The sequence below is a fragment of the Phytophthora cinnamomi genome (genome assembly GCF_018691715.1).
Source record: "Phytophthora cinnamomi strain GKB4 chromosome Unknown Contig6, whole genome shotgun sequence".
NCBI classification, from domain to species: domain Eukaryota; phylum Oomycota; class Peronosporomycetes; order Peronosporales; family Peronosporaceae; genus Phytophthora; species Phytophthora cinnamomi.
In genome coordinates this window covers 568,401-584,981 of record NW_027150939.1, presented here as the reverse complement: position 1 = coordinate 584,981, position 16,581 = coordinate 568,401, and the positions used below count along the sequence as shown (strand labels likewise).

Sequence of the window (16,581 nt, the reverse complement as noted above, 5' to 3'; positions counted from 1 at the left end):
ACAGTCACCGTTAACATGTTGAAGTTGGTGTAGCCATCTCGGTGATCGACAGTGGTGCCTCTTCATACCCGATACATGCAGTAGGATCAGATTCGATCTTCCTTCAAAGCGATCTAATTCGACATGGCGACCTCGTTTAGCTCGCGCTTCCGTCGCGGAGGCGGCGGCGCTGCTAAGGCCAAGGCTGGCGGCGATGAGCGTGTGGGTGAGATGCTGAGCGACAGCTCGGAGGACGGGTCTCCTCTGGGCGGGGACGTGCGCCGGAACGCTGCGAAGAAGGCGGCGCCCAGTTGCTCGAACAACAGTTCGCTGCGGTCCTCGAGCTCTTCGGAAGGAGGTGGCGCCGTCGTTCCCCGCAGCGCCGCCACTGAGGCCACGAGCAGGACAAGTGGGCATAGCGACGGCGACAAAAAAGAGAAGGAACCGCCGGAGAAGAAGGAGGAGAAGAAGAAGCAGACGTTCGGCTCGCTGTCCCGTAGTCAGAGCAGTCGCACTGCGTCATCAACCAAGAAAAGTACAGGGAAGAAATGGTACAGTGACTCGGACGACGACGAGGAGGGCGACGGGCTGAAGAAGACAAATGTGGCGAAGAAGGAGACGCTCAAGGAGAAGAGCGACGAGGAGGAAGAGGGCTCGGATCTGGACGCGTACATTGCAGGTTCAATGATAGATCCGCCTGGTAAGAAGAAGGAGGAGGACGCTACACCAGAAAAACAGTCTCGCTCCAAGTTAAAGAGACTGACAGATCGTAAGGGCAAACCGGACAAGAGTGGTAATGAGTCGGATGGGAGCGGGAAGGGAGCGCCGTCACCACAGCCTCAAGCTACGCGTGATGCCGCAAAGAAGAAGACGAACGTGCTGAAGCTGATGACGAAGACTCGGACGATGTCTCCTTTCGGTGGGAAGGGGAAAAATACGGGTACTGAACCTCCAGAGTCCCCTGCCACCAGCAGTCCGGCAGCTCGGAAGTCTGCGCGAAATACACCATCCGCTTCGGAGCACTCGACGTCAGATCCTCCAGCTGAGAGGAATTCTAGTGCTAAACGACCCACAGAAGTGCAGACAGGAGGTGCTGGGAATGCCCCCACCATCATTGTAAACCGTCGAACTGACCGATTGAAGCATTCGGCCAGCGGGTCCGAGTACGGGGGGTCCCCCAGACTTGCTATCAGCAACAACGACGAGGTACTGAGCCCCGGTCTGCGTAAAGTGCCCGGGGCGTTTCCTGGTAGACCTGGAAGCGGTGTACTACTTGAAGGCTGGCTACGTCAGAAACAGCGCCGCGGAATCAAGGGACTCAAGAAGTGGAACTCGCGCTATTTCGTCCTCTACGCGCGCTCGAATGAGGTGCGCTACTACGCGGACGTCGTTCAATCCGCCTGGGGGCCGATTCCACTCGGTGAGATCGGATCTATTTCGTTGCGCCTGATCCAACGTATTGGCAAGCTTAGCCACCCCAAGTACAAAGGTTGTCGATTCGACATCACGTGCCGCAATAGTTGGGGCACCCACTATGCCGATGACTACGTTTCCTCCGACGAAGAGAACGCGAACAGCAGCAACAATGTCAGCACGAACTCGAACAATGAGAAGGTGGTGGCTTCTACCCCGGCAAAGCAGCAAGAAAAGAGCGGCACCCCGCGATCGTCTCGTGTGTATAGCCTAGTTGCCGACTCACCGCAGGTCACGGTTGCATGGGTAAACATGCTGGATTCGCTGCTAACACGAAGTGCGAACAGTCCACGGCCTGATGTAGACTCGCCGGCGGATAATACCGGCGCGACTTCGGCCACAAATGCAAGTGGCAGAGCCAAAAAGCCTAGAGCTGTGGCACGACAACGATCAAGTGCGTTAGATACAGAGTCATCCGTGCTGTTGGGCCCCGGAGAAAATGTTCCGAAGCCTGTCATCTACGCTATAAACTTCATCTTCGACTCGACACCAGGCATCGAGACCGAGAAATTCTACGAAATCGAGCCAGACGCCGCGAAATTAAAGGTAAACACACATATGCATTGCTCGTTTGTATCACTAACAGAATATTTGTGCATGTACTCAGGCTGCCTTGAAGTTCTTAAACGAATTTGCTGGCGAGACGGTGACTCGCAAACCCACCAAGGATGAACTGGAGGAACTGCTAGATGCCATTACTGCCGGTGCTGTTGTCCGGCTTTGGCTGAAGCAGCTCGAACAACCTTTGATTCCTTTCACAATGTACGAAGACTTCGTAGCACTCGCACGCGAGGCACAGACCGCGCCCTTTGATCTACGCCGGAATCTGCGTGCGTTGCTGGAAGCTCTGCCGAAGAAAAACCTGTAGGCGTAACCTGTCTGCTCATCGTGCATGCTACTACTACACTGCTAACCTCTCTTCTCGACATTCATGTGCAGGACGATGCTGGCGTGCCTGCTCTTCCACCTGAACGACGTCAACGTGTACTCGTCCAAGAACGGGATGGACGCTGCGAGACTCGCGCACCACTTCTCCGAGTTCGTCCTACGTCCGCAGAAGAAGTCTCCTCAATCTGACAGCGCGAAAGGAGACGTCACTGCCGTGTGCCGTCTCGTAGAAGAGATGATCACCAACGTGGACACCTTCATCGACGAAAAAGAGGCCCAGCTCCTCGAAGACAACCGACTGTAACGAGCCACCGATCAGCTGCACTGTGAATCAATCCGAGACATCATACTCTGCTGCTTATTCTGATTCCCGCTGCCTACACCCTCAGCACTGCACCTTCATGTACACGATGTGCTTGCCCGGCACGAGCGTCATGCCGAGCGAGCGGCTGCCAGGCGGCAGCAGGACGCCGGCGAAGCGCGCCTCCTCCTCCTGGTCCCGCGCCTCCGCCTCCGCAGCCATGGCCACCTTGTCCTTGCTGTTCTTGCTGAGCCCCAGGCGCGTGGGCGCGAACTCGCGCGCGTCCTTGAGGATCACGTTCTGGTGCTTATCGAAGCAGTGGAAGCGGCCAACGACCACGCGGCCGTCCGAGATGCGCAGCCGCACGAGCGACCCCAGCAGCTTCATGAGCTCCAGCGTCGGCTCGCCCACGGACGTCGCAGGCTCCGCGTGCTGCGTCTGCTCCACCGCGTCGCTCTTGCCCACGTGCAGCGTCACCTGCGGCTGCCCGTTGAGCGACAGCACCGCGGGCGTTTTGGCCAGCAGCCCCATCATCTTCGCCACTTTTGCCTTGCCTTGACTCCGTCTATGTGATAGATAACGTTGCGATAGACAGGCTGGAGCGAGTGTGGACTCCTGGACACTGGAAAATGGTCGCCGGTATTTAAAAAAAAATGATACTGAGACTTTCGGAAAGGGAGTCACGACAGAGCAAACAAAGGTTGTTGGGCTTTGGCTGGGGCATAGCTTATTTGGGTCTCATGAAGGTACCTACCAGGTACAGGGAGTTCGCCAATTTCACGGCTGGTGGTGCCAATAATGAGGGACATTGCACGTCGATGGAAATCAGCCTCCCGCGAACATGGAATTCTCTAGGGCCACACGCCCGGGTGCAGCTTTCGATAGGCCGTTCACGGGCTACCTGGGACGTCATTTCTTACTACGTAAATATTTGTTTAGTTGCGCATATCTGGGCAGGTAGTGTGGCTGCGAAGCAGACGCAGTAGATGCCCGTATAACCAAATAACCGTGTTTCTTAATGCGAATTCGGTGCTAGATAGCAATGTGTGCGGCTGCTTCGCAGCCGCAGCATCTATCTTCCGACGGAAGTGAAGACAACCTTGGTTCAGGAGAATCTTCTCGCGCTAATTGCTATTTTGATATGCCCCGAAGTTACGTGTAGCAGGGAATACATTTCGTGACCAATTAAAATTTGTGGGGCTGGGAAACCAGCAAGCTGGTTTCCCAGGAAAAGCAGATCAATCAGCGTCCGCGTTGCAATGAGAACTGGTACATGTATCACATCCTAGTCGCGTGATTCCAATTTCTAAAACTTACTTACACTTGGGGGCTTGTAGTGGCGGGCTATAGGACCAAGCCTTGTCCACGAGCACTGGGCCGCACAGAACGTGAGGCCAAGCTGGTATAGGTGTTTAGAGGACGAGGAACCTTCTAATGCTGTAGGAGATACATTGTAGCAAGATCAGTTAGTTTACATTCTACTTCGTAGGAGAGAAGCAATAGAAGAAGGTTTACCTGGAAGCGCCAGCTTCCCTCACGTGTGTTCAAGACCGGAACCGACTACAAAGATATCTTTAGTTGCAAAGGTTGCGACTGAACACGAAAACAAGAACAATGACTTCGACCCAAGGGAATGAAGCGCAGAACGCTCGTCATGCTGACGAGCAAACCGGAAACGGGGGTATGGTGGCTTCGGCCAGGATGACGACCGTGCCTCGCGTTCCCCAGCCCATCTTTGCATCGTAAATCCGCCACTGATCACCGATGTGTCGCGGGAGGCGCTGTTAGAGTGGGTGAAATTGCGAAAGGAGTACGTGGCTGTCATCGAGGCAAGGTGCAAGGCGGCCAATGAAGAAGTGACGGCTGTCTTGCGTTCGGTGCGTGATTCCTTCGACACGAACCTGCTCGAGACAATGTGTGAGACGCGTTGGGATGTGGACCTGGAGCATGTGAACGATGCGTTTCTCATGGCGAAGATCACGGAGATCACGGCCAGCTTCAAAAACAGGGAACTACCAGACATGGACGACCTGTTTAATGATGAATTGAAGCTCGACCTAACCATCTCTGATGTGGAAGCTCGGGTTACGGCCTATTTTCACCTCGCAAACGAGATCATTAAGCGTAATGGTGTGAGTGACCTTTTCCTTGGTGAAGATGGGACCAAGCGAAAGTGTAAAGTGTTGGTCAAGTTCCTGCCAGGACCACTAAAGAAGAAGGTGAAGAATGAGCTAAAGTACCGCAGCGGCGAAGCAAAGATTGTTGTGCGCAAGCTGTACTCAGTTGTGAGCAACTTAGCGTTGGAACTGGAAAAGGAGACCCGAGCCGTGAAGAAAGTGAAGGCCAAGGAAGCCAAGCTCGGCAAAGCCTTCGCGAAAGGTGGATCAGTAAAAGCTTTTGGCAAAAAGCCTGTGGTGGCGGTTGGTGTTGCCGCTGGTGTCAAGAGAAGTTCTGGGGCTGCACCTAAGAACGGGGACCAGCGTAAATTCGCCCGTCCGCCCCATCCTAAGAAGTGCTTTCATTGTGAAGGAAAACATGAGTACATCAACTGTCCGACAGCGACCGAAGCTGATAAAGCGGCGATCAGAGACAAACGGCGTGCCGAATACAAAGCTCGGCTGCAATTCGGATACCAGCAACGGAAACAGTGCTAGACTTTGCAGGATTCGCGAGTGCTTCCCGCCTGAAGGGGGTACAGTATTACTGGAGGAAGTTTTGGCTGTCCCGCTTTGTGCAGATAGTGGAGCGACGCAGACAAGCATGAGTGAGCGTGTGTTTCGACAGTTGAAAGATGTGTGTCCGGATATTGAGTGTGTGGAATTGGAGAAGCCTCTCCCGTGCATTACGGTGGGTGGAGAGGTGGAAGTGAGGCGAGCAGTGAATGTACACGTCACGCTGAGGACGGCTGCAGGTCCTGTCTCTATTAGTTCGCCGGTGCAATGCTTGATAGTGCCAGGTGACCTAGAGGAGTTCCTCCTGGGAAAGGAGATGCTGGCTGCTTTAGGCATCGACGTGGACAGAGAGCTCGAGATACTGGCTCTACTGAGTCATGAAGAGGACAGTGATGAATTTGATGAACCGGACGTGAGTCCAAGAGCAGAAGTAAGTGATGAACTGTTGGAGTTGGTAAATGCACTGGTGGAAAAAGCAAGGGGTCGAGGTTTTCCTGCCGACTACCTGGAAGAACTGCGTAGAATCTCCACGCGCTTTGACCTGCTCAGATCGAAGCTGGGTAGGGACCCTCCAGCACGGGTTCCACCAATGCGAATCCGACTGAAGCCAGGCGCGAAGCCCTACAAGTGCAAGGCAAGGAAGTATCCTCCCGAGGTCAGACGCTTCATGGAGGAGTTCAACCAACAACTTGAAGAGCTTGGGTGGATCTACGAAAATCCTAACAGTAGGTGGGCTTGCCCAGCCTTACCTGTGAGGAAGACTAGCGCCGCTGGCTACCGCCAGACCGCAGACTACAAGCCGGTCAACATCCAAGTCGAAGGCATTGTGGGGGTGATGCCAAATCCGCAGGTTGACTTGGAGCTGGTTAAAGACTGTGAATTTTTCGGGTTGTTTGACTTTATTAAAGGGTACTGGCAAATTGCGCTGGATGAAGCGTGTCAGGAAATCTTGTCGTACATGACCGATCGTAAGATCTATACACCAAGACGTGTACCGCAGGGCTGCTGCGACGCTGCACTATTCTTTCAGGCCACTGTGGAGAAGTGTTCGCAGGAGTTGTTGCATAAGCACCTCTTGGTGTGGATAGACGATCTGATGCTCTACGCTAAGGACGTGCAGACCTATTTGGTGAAGCTAGAAAGACTGTTTGAGCTCTTAGATTTCTTTGGCTACAAGTTGAGCGTCACCAAATCGAGTCTGTACGAACCGCAAGTAAAGTGGTGTGGGAAAATTATCTCTGGTAGAGGTGTGAGTCATGACCCCGAACGCATCAAGGCGCTCACCACGCTGCCCTACCCGACCAACGCTGGCGAGCTGCAGCAATTTCTATGCGCAGCGGGTGGATGCGTGAGAGCGTGATTGACTTCGCCAGGGTGGCAAAACCACTACAAGAAAAACTGGATGAAGCTCTTGCGACTGCGACGAGACGCACGAAGCGAGTAGCATCAGGCATTGCACTAGACTTGGGAGGCAGTGGTCGACAGGCGTTTGACGAGCTCAAGGGCAAGCTGCAGAACGCGGCCACCTTGGCATTCCCGGAGCCACACACCGTGATGTGCCTCATCACCGACGCGTCCGACGTCGGTTATGGTTTGATTGTGACACAAGTACGATCGTGGCAGGCCAAAAAGCCGGTTGCAGAACAACAGCACGAGCTACTAGTGTGCGTCAGCGGCATATTTACTGGTTCGAAACGCAACTGGAGCGTGATTGAAAAAGAAGTGTACCCGATTATTTGTGCGTGTGATCAACTGAGTCATTTGCTTCTTCGCCCACAAGGATTTAGGTTGTTTTGCGATCATCGCAACCTAATTTACGTGTTCGCGCCTGGCAAGGAAGTGAAAAAGCATATCAGAGGCAAGTTACTCAGGTGGGCGATGAAGCTCATGGAATATCGGTACCACATCGAGCATATTGAAGGATCGAGTAACGTATGGGCTGACATGATATCCAGGTGGGCTGGAAACCACAGTGATACTGTTGCGCTGCGCGCAATGGTGCTACGCAAGCGGGGGTGTCGGGAGGAAGATAGGACCCAGCGTACTGAGCGCAAGTGCCGGCGAGGGGAGGAAGATAGGACCCCGAAGGCCCGAGGCAAGCGTCGAAGAGGGGAGGCAGACAGGACCCCGTCGACTCGGCGTGGGCGCTACGCACTCAGTGACGAGACGAGCACCGCTAAAAAGATGGCCATCCGACCATTCGATGACCCGGATTTCACGTGGCCTACACTGGATGAAATCGTTTCAGCCCAGGAACGATATGTGCATACGGTAGCTAGCAAATTCTTGGTCAGAGGTGATTCTGGTCAGGGCTGGTACCACAACAAGAGACTGTGGATCCCGAGCCAATGCAACAACCTGCTTCAAAGACTCATGGTGATTGCTTGTAACGGGGTTACACACACAAGTGACAACAGTCACTTGTGCATGACAACGGTCACAAGTGACAACTGTCACTTGTGCATGGCAATTGCCGCTTCTGGTTTAACAGATAAATATCTGTTAAAGGTTTTAGATACTTCCTCACATTGGTGTAAGACACACCAATGTATACATTGAAGTGGACCACCACAGTGAGTGGTCCACACATACCCAAAAGATTCTATTGGTAGAAAGCAGCATCTTTCTACCAATCAGAGACATGCATATTAGCGGGGCTCTGACAGCCAGCCGCTGCCAACCCTTTCATAGATGATAAACAGTTTTTAGCAGATTTTAGAGGAAGATCAATTTACAAACAATACAGTTCTCATTTTACCTTAAACTACCTATTTGGTGTTTTATTTGATTTATATTATACTTGTGGACTCAAGTATAATTAATTCAAATTATTAATAAACTCCTACGCTTCCTCATACACGTAGCGCGACGTGTAAGCTAAAGTAGTGAGCCAAAGTAGGCCCACTACACCTGGTAGCACTTTGTAGTCCGTCCAACGACCGACTACTTGACGTTCGTACGAGGTGTACGAACGCGGAGCCGAGAACCACATGAGCACGGAGGTGCCCATGGAGAGCTCAATACGCCTGCAACTCATGTTGCACGCGCGGACTGCCCCCACCTGTCGGATCCAGAGTGGGAGGCCCTCCAACGACTGTCAACAGTCATTGGGGAGGCGGCGATAGCTACAATGTTGCGTACGCTATCGCCGACAGAGCAACATGGTGTTGCTCTGGGATTCATCATGAAGGAGCAGCGCGATGCTGCTTCCTCAACAACGGCGTCGTCGGGGACGACACCGCGTGCTCAATCATTAAAATCGAGCGTGAGCAATTATGTAGGAAGAGAGGGCGAGCCTCTCCTCCGATGGCTTGTCGAACTCGACACAGCCATTGCGGCTCGACGTATCGTCGACCCGTTGTCAAAGGTTGCGTTCGCCATGTCCTGCCTTGGCGGACGCGCAAGGAGTTGGGCGTACGGACGCCGACTCTCAGATCCTACGTACTTTAGCACGTACGAGATATTCAAAGAGGAGCTCAAACAAGCGTTTGAGCCCCGCAAATGAATTCCGGTCGAGGACGGAATTCCTCGACCTACAGCAGGGTAAGCATGACGTCCATGCTTACGCGCAGCGTGCACGGTACTTGGTCTCGAACATCGTGACCAACCCGATAGACGAGGCGACTAAAGTCGTCACGTTCATGAAGGACTGAGAGATGGGCCTGTGAAGACCTATCTCTTCCGAGAGTACCCGAGTACTCTCGAAGCTGCGATACTCTCGCAATGCAAGAAGAGTTTAGCCTGCGGCAGGCTAAACTGCATGCGAGCGTGCCGAGGTCGCAACCGCGCCCGGTAGTGAGCACGGGAGGTCCGGAACCAATGGCCCTCTCGAATGCAACGGCTGCTGGTCACCAGCAGCACGGAAATAATGTGCGATGCTTCCGTTGCGGAAGGATCGGTCACTTACCAGAGAGTGCACGGCTCCCGTGCACTACAATAGTGGCCGTCGTGGCGATGCTGGGCATCGCCGCGAACAAACAAAAAACGTGAACATCCAGTAGGCGCGGGGCGCCCTACTGGTAATGCAGTCACGCGTGCCGACAGCGGGCACGCGACACTGAGGACTGCAGCCCCCAGTGAGACCAGCTCTCACTGCAAGAAACAAGATGACAGGCCAAACCTAGTCATCTTGAAGGTTTACTCGAAGAGAGCGAGTGACTCTCTTCGAGCTTTGGTGGATTCAGGCGCGTCGAACAACTTTGTTCGACTACGAAGCCTGCCGAGACTTGACTTCGAGGAGGTAGATACACCTCGAAGTCTTCTGGAGGTACGACTGGCAACAGGTGCCATCGTGAAGACCGAGAAGCGCGTCGTGAACGTGCGCTTCTCGTACAAACAACGAGTGTTTGTCGAACACTTTATCGTCCTGGACCTGGACGATAAATTCGACGTAGTAATGGGCATGCCGTGGCTTGCACGGCATGACCCGGTGATAGACTGGAAGAAGCGCACGCTCGTGCGCTTCGGACGCGACAGCGGAACAGAGAGCGATGGCCCTGTTACCGCAGCGCGCGCACCAGCAGGTGCGCGCGGCTCACCAGTCGAGACAGCGCTTAATGTCGCTGTCCCGGGGTGCCCAAGGGGTGCGCGTGGATGCGCACAAGTGAGACCCACGTCGGCAATGCTGCCGACGTCGGAAGAAAAAGATGTGTTGGTTCCGGGAACCAACACCCACATTCAAGCGTGTAAGGGACAGTCCCTGACCCGAAGCGGTCAGGTCGACAACGACGCGTCGGCTCCGGGAGCCGACGCACCCTCAGTCATGAGGGGCTCCGCCAATGAATGGCGTCGAGGTGACGAAGGCGTGTCAACTCCGGGAGTTGACGCTGCAAACAGTGCGGACGGTTGCAAACGTACCGCACTGACGCAATTTGCATGCTGTCGTGCAGCCGGGCTGCACGACGAAGCGCCATGCGATCAAGCCGGGCTTGATATCGCGCGCCCGCAGACAGGGTCTGCCAGCGAAGGGACACATTACCGTGCAGCCGGGCTGCACGAAGGAAAATGCGGTCAAGCCGGGCTTGATACCGCGCGCCCGCGGACAGGGTCCGCCGGCGAACGACTGTCCACGGCCGGGCCTGGACAAGAAGAACAACTGTGCGGAGCCCGGCTCCGCACAACAAGAAAAGACGGCGCAAGCGGAAAACGCTGCGCAAGTCTCGGTCCGGGACCGAGACGCAACAAGAGCAGTCTGCTGGGCAGACTGCGGCGGTGACGCCGAATGTCAAGACGCTAAGCGTCTTGACGCGCACCGATACTGGATTCCAGTATCGTGACATGGAACTCGCTAGTCCTCCGACGACGGCGTCGGAGTTGACTTCGCTTCCAGCCATGAGCTGGAAGCGCTTCACGCGCGACTTGCACGATGGACGCATCGAACAAGTCTGCGTTCTTTCGGACAGCGAAAGAACGGCGAGCGAGAGCGAAGAGCTGAGGCAGCTCTTCATGGGAAGTACCACTGAGAGTGAAGACACTCTCAGTGCGAAGACGAAGCGAGAGCGCTTCGAGGAACAAGGTTGGGACTCGCTGAAGTCGAGTCCCTATTACAATTGTTGAGGGAGTACAAAGACGTACTCCCGGAAGAGATTCCTGCGGAGCTTCCGCAGGATAAGGGCATTCAGCACGAGATTGATCTCGTGCCGGGCACGAAGTACTGTGTCACGCGGCAGTGGCCACTGCCGCGAGAGCAAGTAAAAGCGATCGACGACTTCTTTGAAAGTCGTCGCAAAGCAGGACAAGTGCGGGAATCAAAGTCCCCGCACAGTGCTCCGACGTTCTGTGTCAAGAAGCCACAGGGCGGATGGCGCATCGTTCATGCCTACAACAAGCTGAACGATGCGACGGTACCGGCGCAGACGCCGATACCACGAAAAGATGTTATCATCGATTCGATGGCCGGGAGCACCGTTTACAGTGCTCTCGACTTGCGAGATGGATTTTATCAAATCCTAATGCGTGAGAGCGATATCCCTCTCACGGCAGTGAGCACGCCAAGCGGCATGCTCTGGGAATGGCTAGTAATGCCACAGGGGCTTAAGAATGCCCCTGCGACTTTCAACAGGTGCGTGACGCACTTGTTGCGCTCGGTGCGCGACTTCGCACCGAGCTACTTCGATGATGTATTCATCCACAGCCGGGCTGTGGACGGAAAGACCGACGTAGAGATGCACAGGGTGCATCTCCGGCAGCTACTTGAGATTATGCGAAAGCATAAGCTCTACGCGAACCTGAAGAAGTGTATCTTCGGGGCGAGCGAGATACCCGTCATCGGGTGTCTCGTAGGGAAGAATGGTGTTCGCCCTGACCCGGAAAAGGTCAGAGTGATCAATGAATGGCCAACGCCTTCAAGTGTCAAGGAACTGAGGCAGTTCCTTGAGCGGCCACGTACTTGTGCAAGTACGTGGAGGACTATGCGGGCAAGATCCGCCCGCTGTCACAGCTTCTTAAGAAAGAAGCTGTGTGGAATTGGACACCCGATTGCCAAAAGGCATTCGATGCAGTCAAGCGGGGCTTGACTGAGGCGCCGATCTTGGTAGTGGCTGACCAAGATCGCCCATTTCACGTAGTGTGTGACGCATCCGATTTCGCGATCGGATGCGCGTTATGCAGCACGATCACGAGGGCCGTGATCGTGTCGTCTACCAATCGCGTCAGCTGAAGCCAGCTGAGCGCAACTACCCGGTGCATGACAAGGAACTCCTTGCCATGAAGTATGCACTCGCAAAGTTCCGAGTGTATTTGCTTGGGAGTAGACCATTTGTGGTCTACACCGACCATGCTTCACTGCGCACCGCAGTGAAGTCGCCACACATATCACAAAGAATGGCGAAATGGCTCTCATTCTTTGCGGAGTATAACTTCCGGGTCGAATACAAACCCGGAAGATTGAATGTAGTGGCCGACGCGTTATCACGTCGGCCGGACTACGCAGAAGCTGCTGACGTCAATGCCATTGACGCCATTCGAACGAGCAAACCCACGTCGTCTCTGTTGGACGACGTGAAGGCCGCGTACGCGCACGACGCGGACGCGAAGCTCTTGCTGGCCTATGGCACAGCGCCTTCTGACAAGTCCCGTCAGAAGCTGCCCAAGCACCTTCGAGCGCGTGCACACCGATATCGGGTGCACGACGGACTACTGCTTTACAATGCAGTCGACGACAACGCGGATCGCGTTGTCGTGCCAAATGACCATGACCTGCGACTCAGGATCATGTACGAGTATCATGATGCCCCGTCTGCGGGACATCTCGGACGTGAGAAGACATACGTCCTCCTCACGCGTGACTTCTACTGGCACCACTAGTACAAGTGGGTGCGCAAGTACGTCCGTGCTTGCGAGGTGTGCCAACGCGTAAAGCCTGCGCCGTTTGCGCAGGCTCCATTACAATCACTACCGACTCCGTCGGAGTGTTGGAAGTCCATGTCATTGGACTTCATCTTTGGTCTTCCCCCGGACAACGGAGGGAATACCGGTGTTGTGGTCTTCGTCGACCGCTTCAGCAAGATGGTACATCTTGCTGCGGTGCCGGCAGAGGTGACCGCGAAGCAGACGGCCCGTCTGTTCGTCGACATGGTGTTCAAACACCATGGCATGCCGTCCGACATCGTGTCGGACAGAGACCCGCGCTTCACAGCGCACCTGTGGCAAGAAGTGTTTACACTTCTTGGGAGCCAGCTTTCAATGTCGACTGCGGACCATCCGCAGACGGACGGTCAAACCGAGCGCGTGAATCGCGTGCTCGTCGATATGTTGAAGAGCTACGCTCACTCGTTCCAATACTGGAGCGAGTGTTTGTCGATGGCGGAATTCGCCATCAACAACTCGGTGCATGCCTCGACCGGGCATACACCGTTTTATGTGAATGCCATGCGGCATCCCCGTCTGCCGAGTTTACTCGGAGTGGTGGCTCCCACTTTAAGTGGGGGAGGATCTGCGACTGCAACACAGCAGTCGCAAAAAAGCCGCTGACACCTGCACAGTGTCAGCCGCGACAACAAGGAACACGACAACCAGGTCTGCGCGGGGCGCAGACCTTGGCAGGAAGAACCAAGGGTCAGCGCACTGCGCTGACCCCCACAACAAGGAAAACGAGTCTGTGCAGAGCACAGACTCCACAAGGAACAGGACCACGGGTCTGCGCAGGGCGCAGACACCGCGAGAACCACGCAGAGGCCGGGCCTCTTGCGGAGAGCGAGCTGAACGAGTTCAGCTCGGATGCGATTGACTTTATCAATAAAAGACAAGCCGTAATTCGGTTTGTCCAGGACACGATTGCAGCTTCTGTGGATAAACAGAAGCTGAACGCCGATAATATTGGCAGGGGCAACACAAATGAATTCAACGTGAATTCATTGGTTTTGTTATCTACTCAAAACCTGCCCAAACATGCAGTTTCGGATTTCGGAGCAAGCAAGTTTGCTCCGCGCTTCATCGGGCCATTCACGGTGATGGTAACGCATACACGCTAGACATACCGTCTAGCATGCGGCTCCACCCGACATTTTATGTCGGGCGGTTAAAGCCATACCTCCAGCACGAGCCAAGTGGCTCGTCTGACCCGAAGAGACAGCCTCGACAGGGGAAACCCTCCCCTCCAGCGCGTAGTCGGCTGGAGCAGTTAATACAGTCGGGTCTACAGCCCGACCGGCACGTTCAAGGCGGTCTGGGAGACCGCCAGAGCCGGGACACGAAGGAACAGAGCGGAAACCGCCGCGCTCTGAAAGTACTCCACGACCGTCACTTGGTCGTGGAGCAACACGAGATGAAGGTCAACACGGCGTTGACCATCGGGGCGTGTTTCCACCACCTCCGCCACCGCTGCGAGACGCACGCGGAGAAATTCGCTGGATCGTCCAGCGAATTGTAGATCATAGGAAAACAATCCGAGGTCCGGATTGTTTTCGCATTCGTTGGAGAGGTTTCCCTCCCCAACACGACACGTGGGAACCACGGAACGTCCTGATGGAAGACGTTCCGGACATGGTGAAGGAGTACGAAACCCAACACGCACTACCAGCAAGAAGGTAGTGCGAGCGCTGTAGTAATCTACAACGCCTGACGACTCGCGTGCTAGATAATTAGCACGGAGATCATTGAAGCTCTCAGGTATACATATAGTATACCTGTTGTGGTCGCGGTTGCTAATATGCACCGCCACCTGGACGGACAGTGCGCACGGCGCACGGACACCAGCCTCCACCGCAACAGCGTGGAGTTGTTAATACTTGCCTCACTTCGAGAAGGACCCGAAGTGCTTTGGCGCTTGCTTACCCGATCACAGTAAGCAACAGAAATTCGCTTAGAGATGTCGACGCATAGACGTGGTCGACATCGAAGAATCATACACAGACACTGTGTTGTCTGTCCCCGTGGTAGCGGCACACCTCGCGCTACCGCGCATTGTACTCAGCAACAGAGAGTTTACACTCTGTTGCAATGGTGGTCTTCAACTTGATCGTGCTCATTGCAGATGAGTACGGAAATCCCCAGCACAAACAATTGACAAGCAGTCAATATTAATTGACGTGTCGATACCGACACGTCTAAGCTTAACGGGGGGATGGTGTAACGGGGTTACACACACAAGTGACAACAGTCACTTGTGCATGACAACGGTCACAAGTGACAACTGTCACTTGTGCATGGCAATTGCCGCTTATGGTTTAACAGATAAATATCTGTTAAAGGTTTTAGATACTTCCTCACATTGGTGTAAGACACACCAATGTATACATTGAAGTGGACCACCACAGTGAGTGGTCCACACATACCCAAAAGATCCTATTGGTAGAAAGCAGCATCTTTCTACCAATCAGAGACATGCATATTAGCGGGGCTCTGACAGCCAGCCGCTGCCAACCCTTTCATAGATGATAAACAGTTTTTAGCAGATTTTAGAGGAAGATCAATTTACAAACAATACAGTTCTCATTTTACCTTAAACTACCTATTTGGTGTTTTATTTGATTTATATTATACTTGTGGACTCAAGTATAATTAATTCAAATTATTAATAAACTCCTACGCTTCCTCATACACGTAGCGCGACGTGTAAGCTAAAGTAGTGAGCCAAAGTAGGCCCACTACATTGCTCATTGCGGTGCGCAAGGTCACCGCGGCCGCGCTGCTATGATGGAACACTTTCAACGTCACTTTCATGTGGACTATTTACGCAGGAAGGTGGACAGATTCCTGGCTTCCTGCCTACTGTGCCACCATGTTAAAGGTGGAAAGGTGGTACAACGTCCATGGAGTGAAACTTTCCGCTGTCATGAGCGTAATAGAGCACTGCATTGGGATTTTCTTACAGTAGGTGAATCTTTTGGCGACGACAAGTATCTACTAGTATTGAAGGATCATGCGACACACTACTGTGAACTTGTGCCGTGTGCTACGCCGTCTAGTGCGGTTGCAGTGGCTGCGATATTAGATCGGCATGGAAGATTTGGTATCCCGCCAATTTGGATCAGCGATCAAGGTACCCATTTTAAAAATGAGGTACTCGCGGAAGTTTGTAAGCGGCTCAAATGTGAGCAGAAATTTACGGTGGCCTACAGCCCATGGATCAATGGTAGCATTGAGCGTGTCAACCGTGACGTGATCCAAGTTCTCCGAGTGATGTGTCTGGAGTACAAAAAGGACATCCGAGACTGGACAATGTTTGTTCCGCTACTGAGAGCAAGCATCAACCACACACCTGTACCATCGCTGGGCAACAAGGCACCTGTAGAGTTGTTCTGTGCACTACCACTGCCATCCCCGCTCGAGTTCTGCGTCAACTTGGAGCAGAGAGAGGTGTTGGAGTTGACTGAACAGCCCGAATTGATAGAGCAAAACCTGCAAGCGTTACGTGCTAGTGTCCAAACTATGCACAAGGCGGTCGACGAAGAACGAGATCGGCAAACTCAGCGCAATAAAAAAGGCCAACGAGGTGCGAACAAGGCCAACTTTAGTGTGGGGGACTACGTGCTGCGGTCTCGTGTTGACCAAAAGCACCAGGACAAACTGCTAGTCACGTGGGTTGGCCCCTACCAGATTGTGAGAGCCGATACGCACTCCTTTGTGGTCAGACACTTGGTTACGGGAGCCGAGATGAATGTGCATGGTTCTAGATTGAAGTACTATGCAGACAAGGACTTCGAAATAACAGAAGAAGTTCGAGAACACGTAGCATCCCAAGGAATTGTCCTGGCTGTGTCTGAGTTGAAGGAGCACCGCTGGTGTCCAAGGAAAAAGGACTACGAGGTTTTAGTGGCTTGGAAAGGG

The 16,581-nt window shown here is 53.8% G+C and overlaps 2 protein-coding genes across 2 annotated transcripts; one reads left to right on the top strand and one right to left on the bottom strand.

Annotated features, from left to right (window-relative positions):
* Positions 1-123: 123 nt before the first annotated feature.
* Positions 124-2,644, top strand: IUM83_07391 (rho gtpase-activating protein 24-like; the record flags this gene model as incomplete). Its single annotated transcript, XM_067931682.1, has 3 exons — positions 124-1,998; positions 2,060-2,316; positions 2,392-2,644. 3 exons carry the CDS (start codon positions 124-126, stop codon positions 2,642-2,644), a joined length of 2,385 nt encoding a protein of 794 aa, XP_067799169.1.
* Positions 2,645-2,725: 81 nt separating this feature from the next.
* On the bottom strand, positions 2,726-3,175 carry IUM83_07390 (U1 snRNP component; the record flags this gene model as incomplete). Its single annotated transcript, XM_067931681.1, has 1 exon — positions 2,726-3,175. One exon carries the CDS (start codon positions 3,173-3,175, stop codon positions 2,726-2,728), a length of 450 nt encoding a protein of 149 aa, XP_067799170.1.
* Between the last annotated feature and the right edge of the window lie 13,406 nt (positions 3,176-16,581).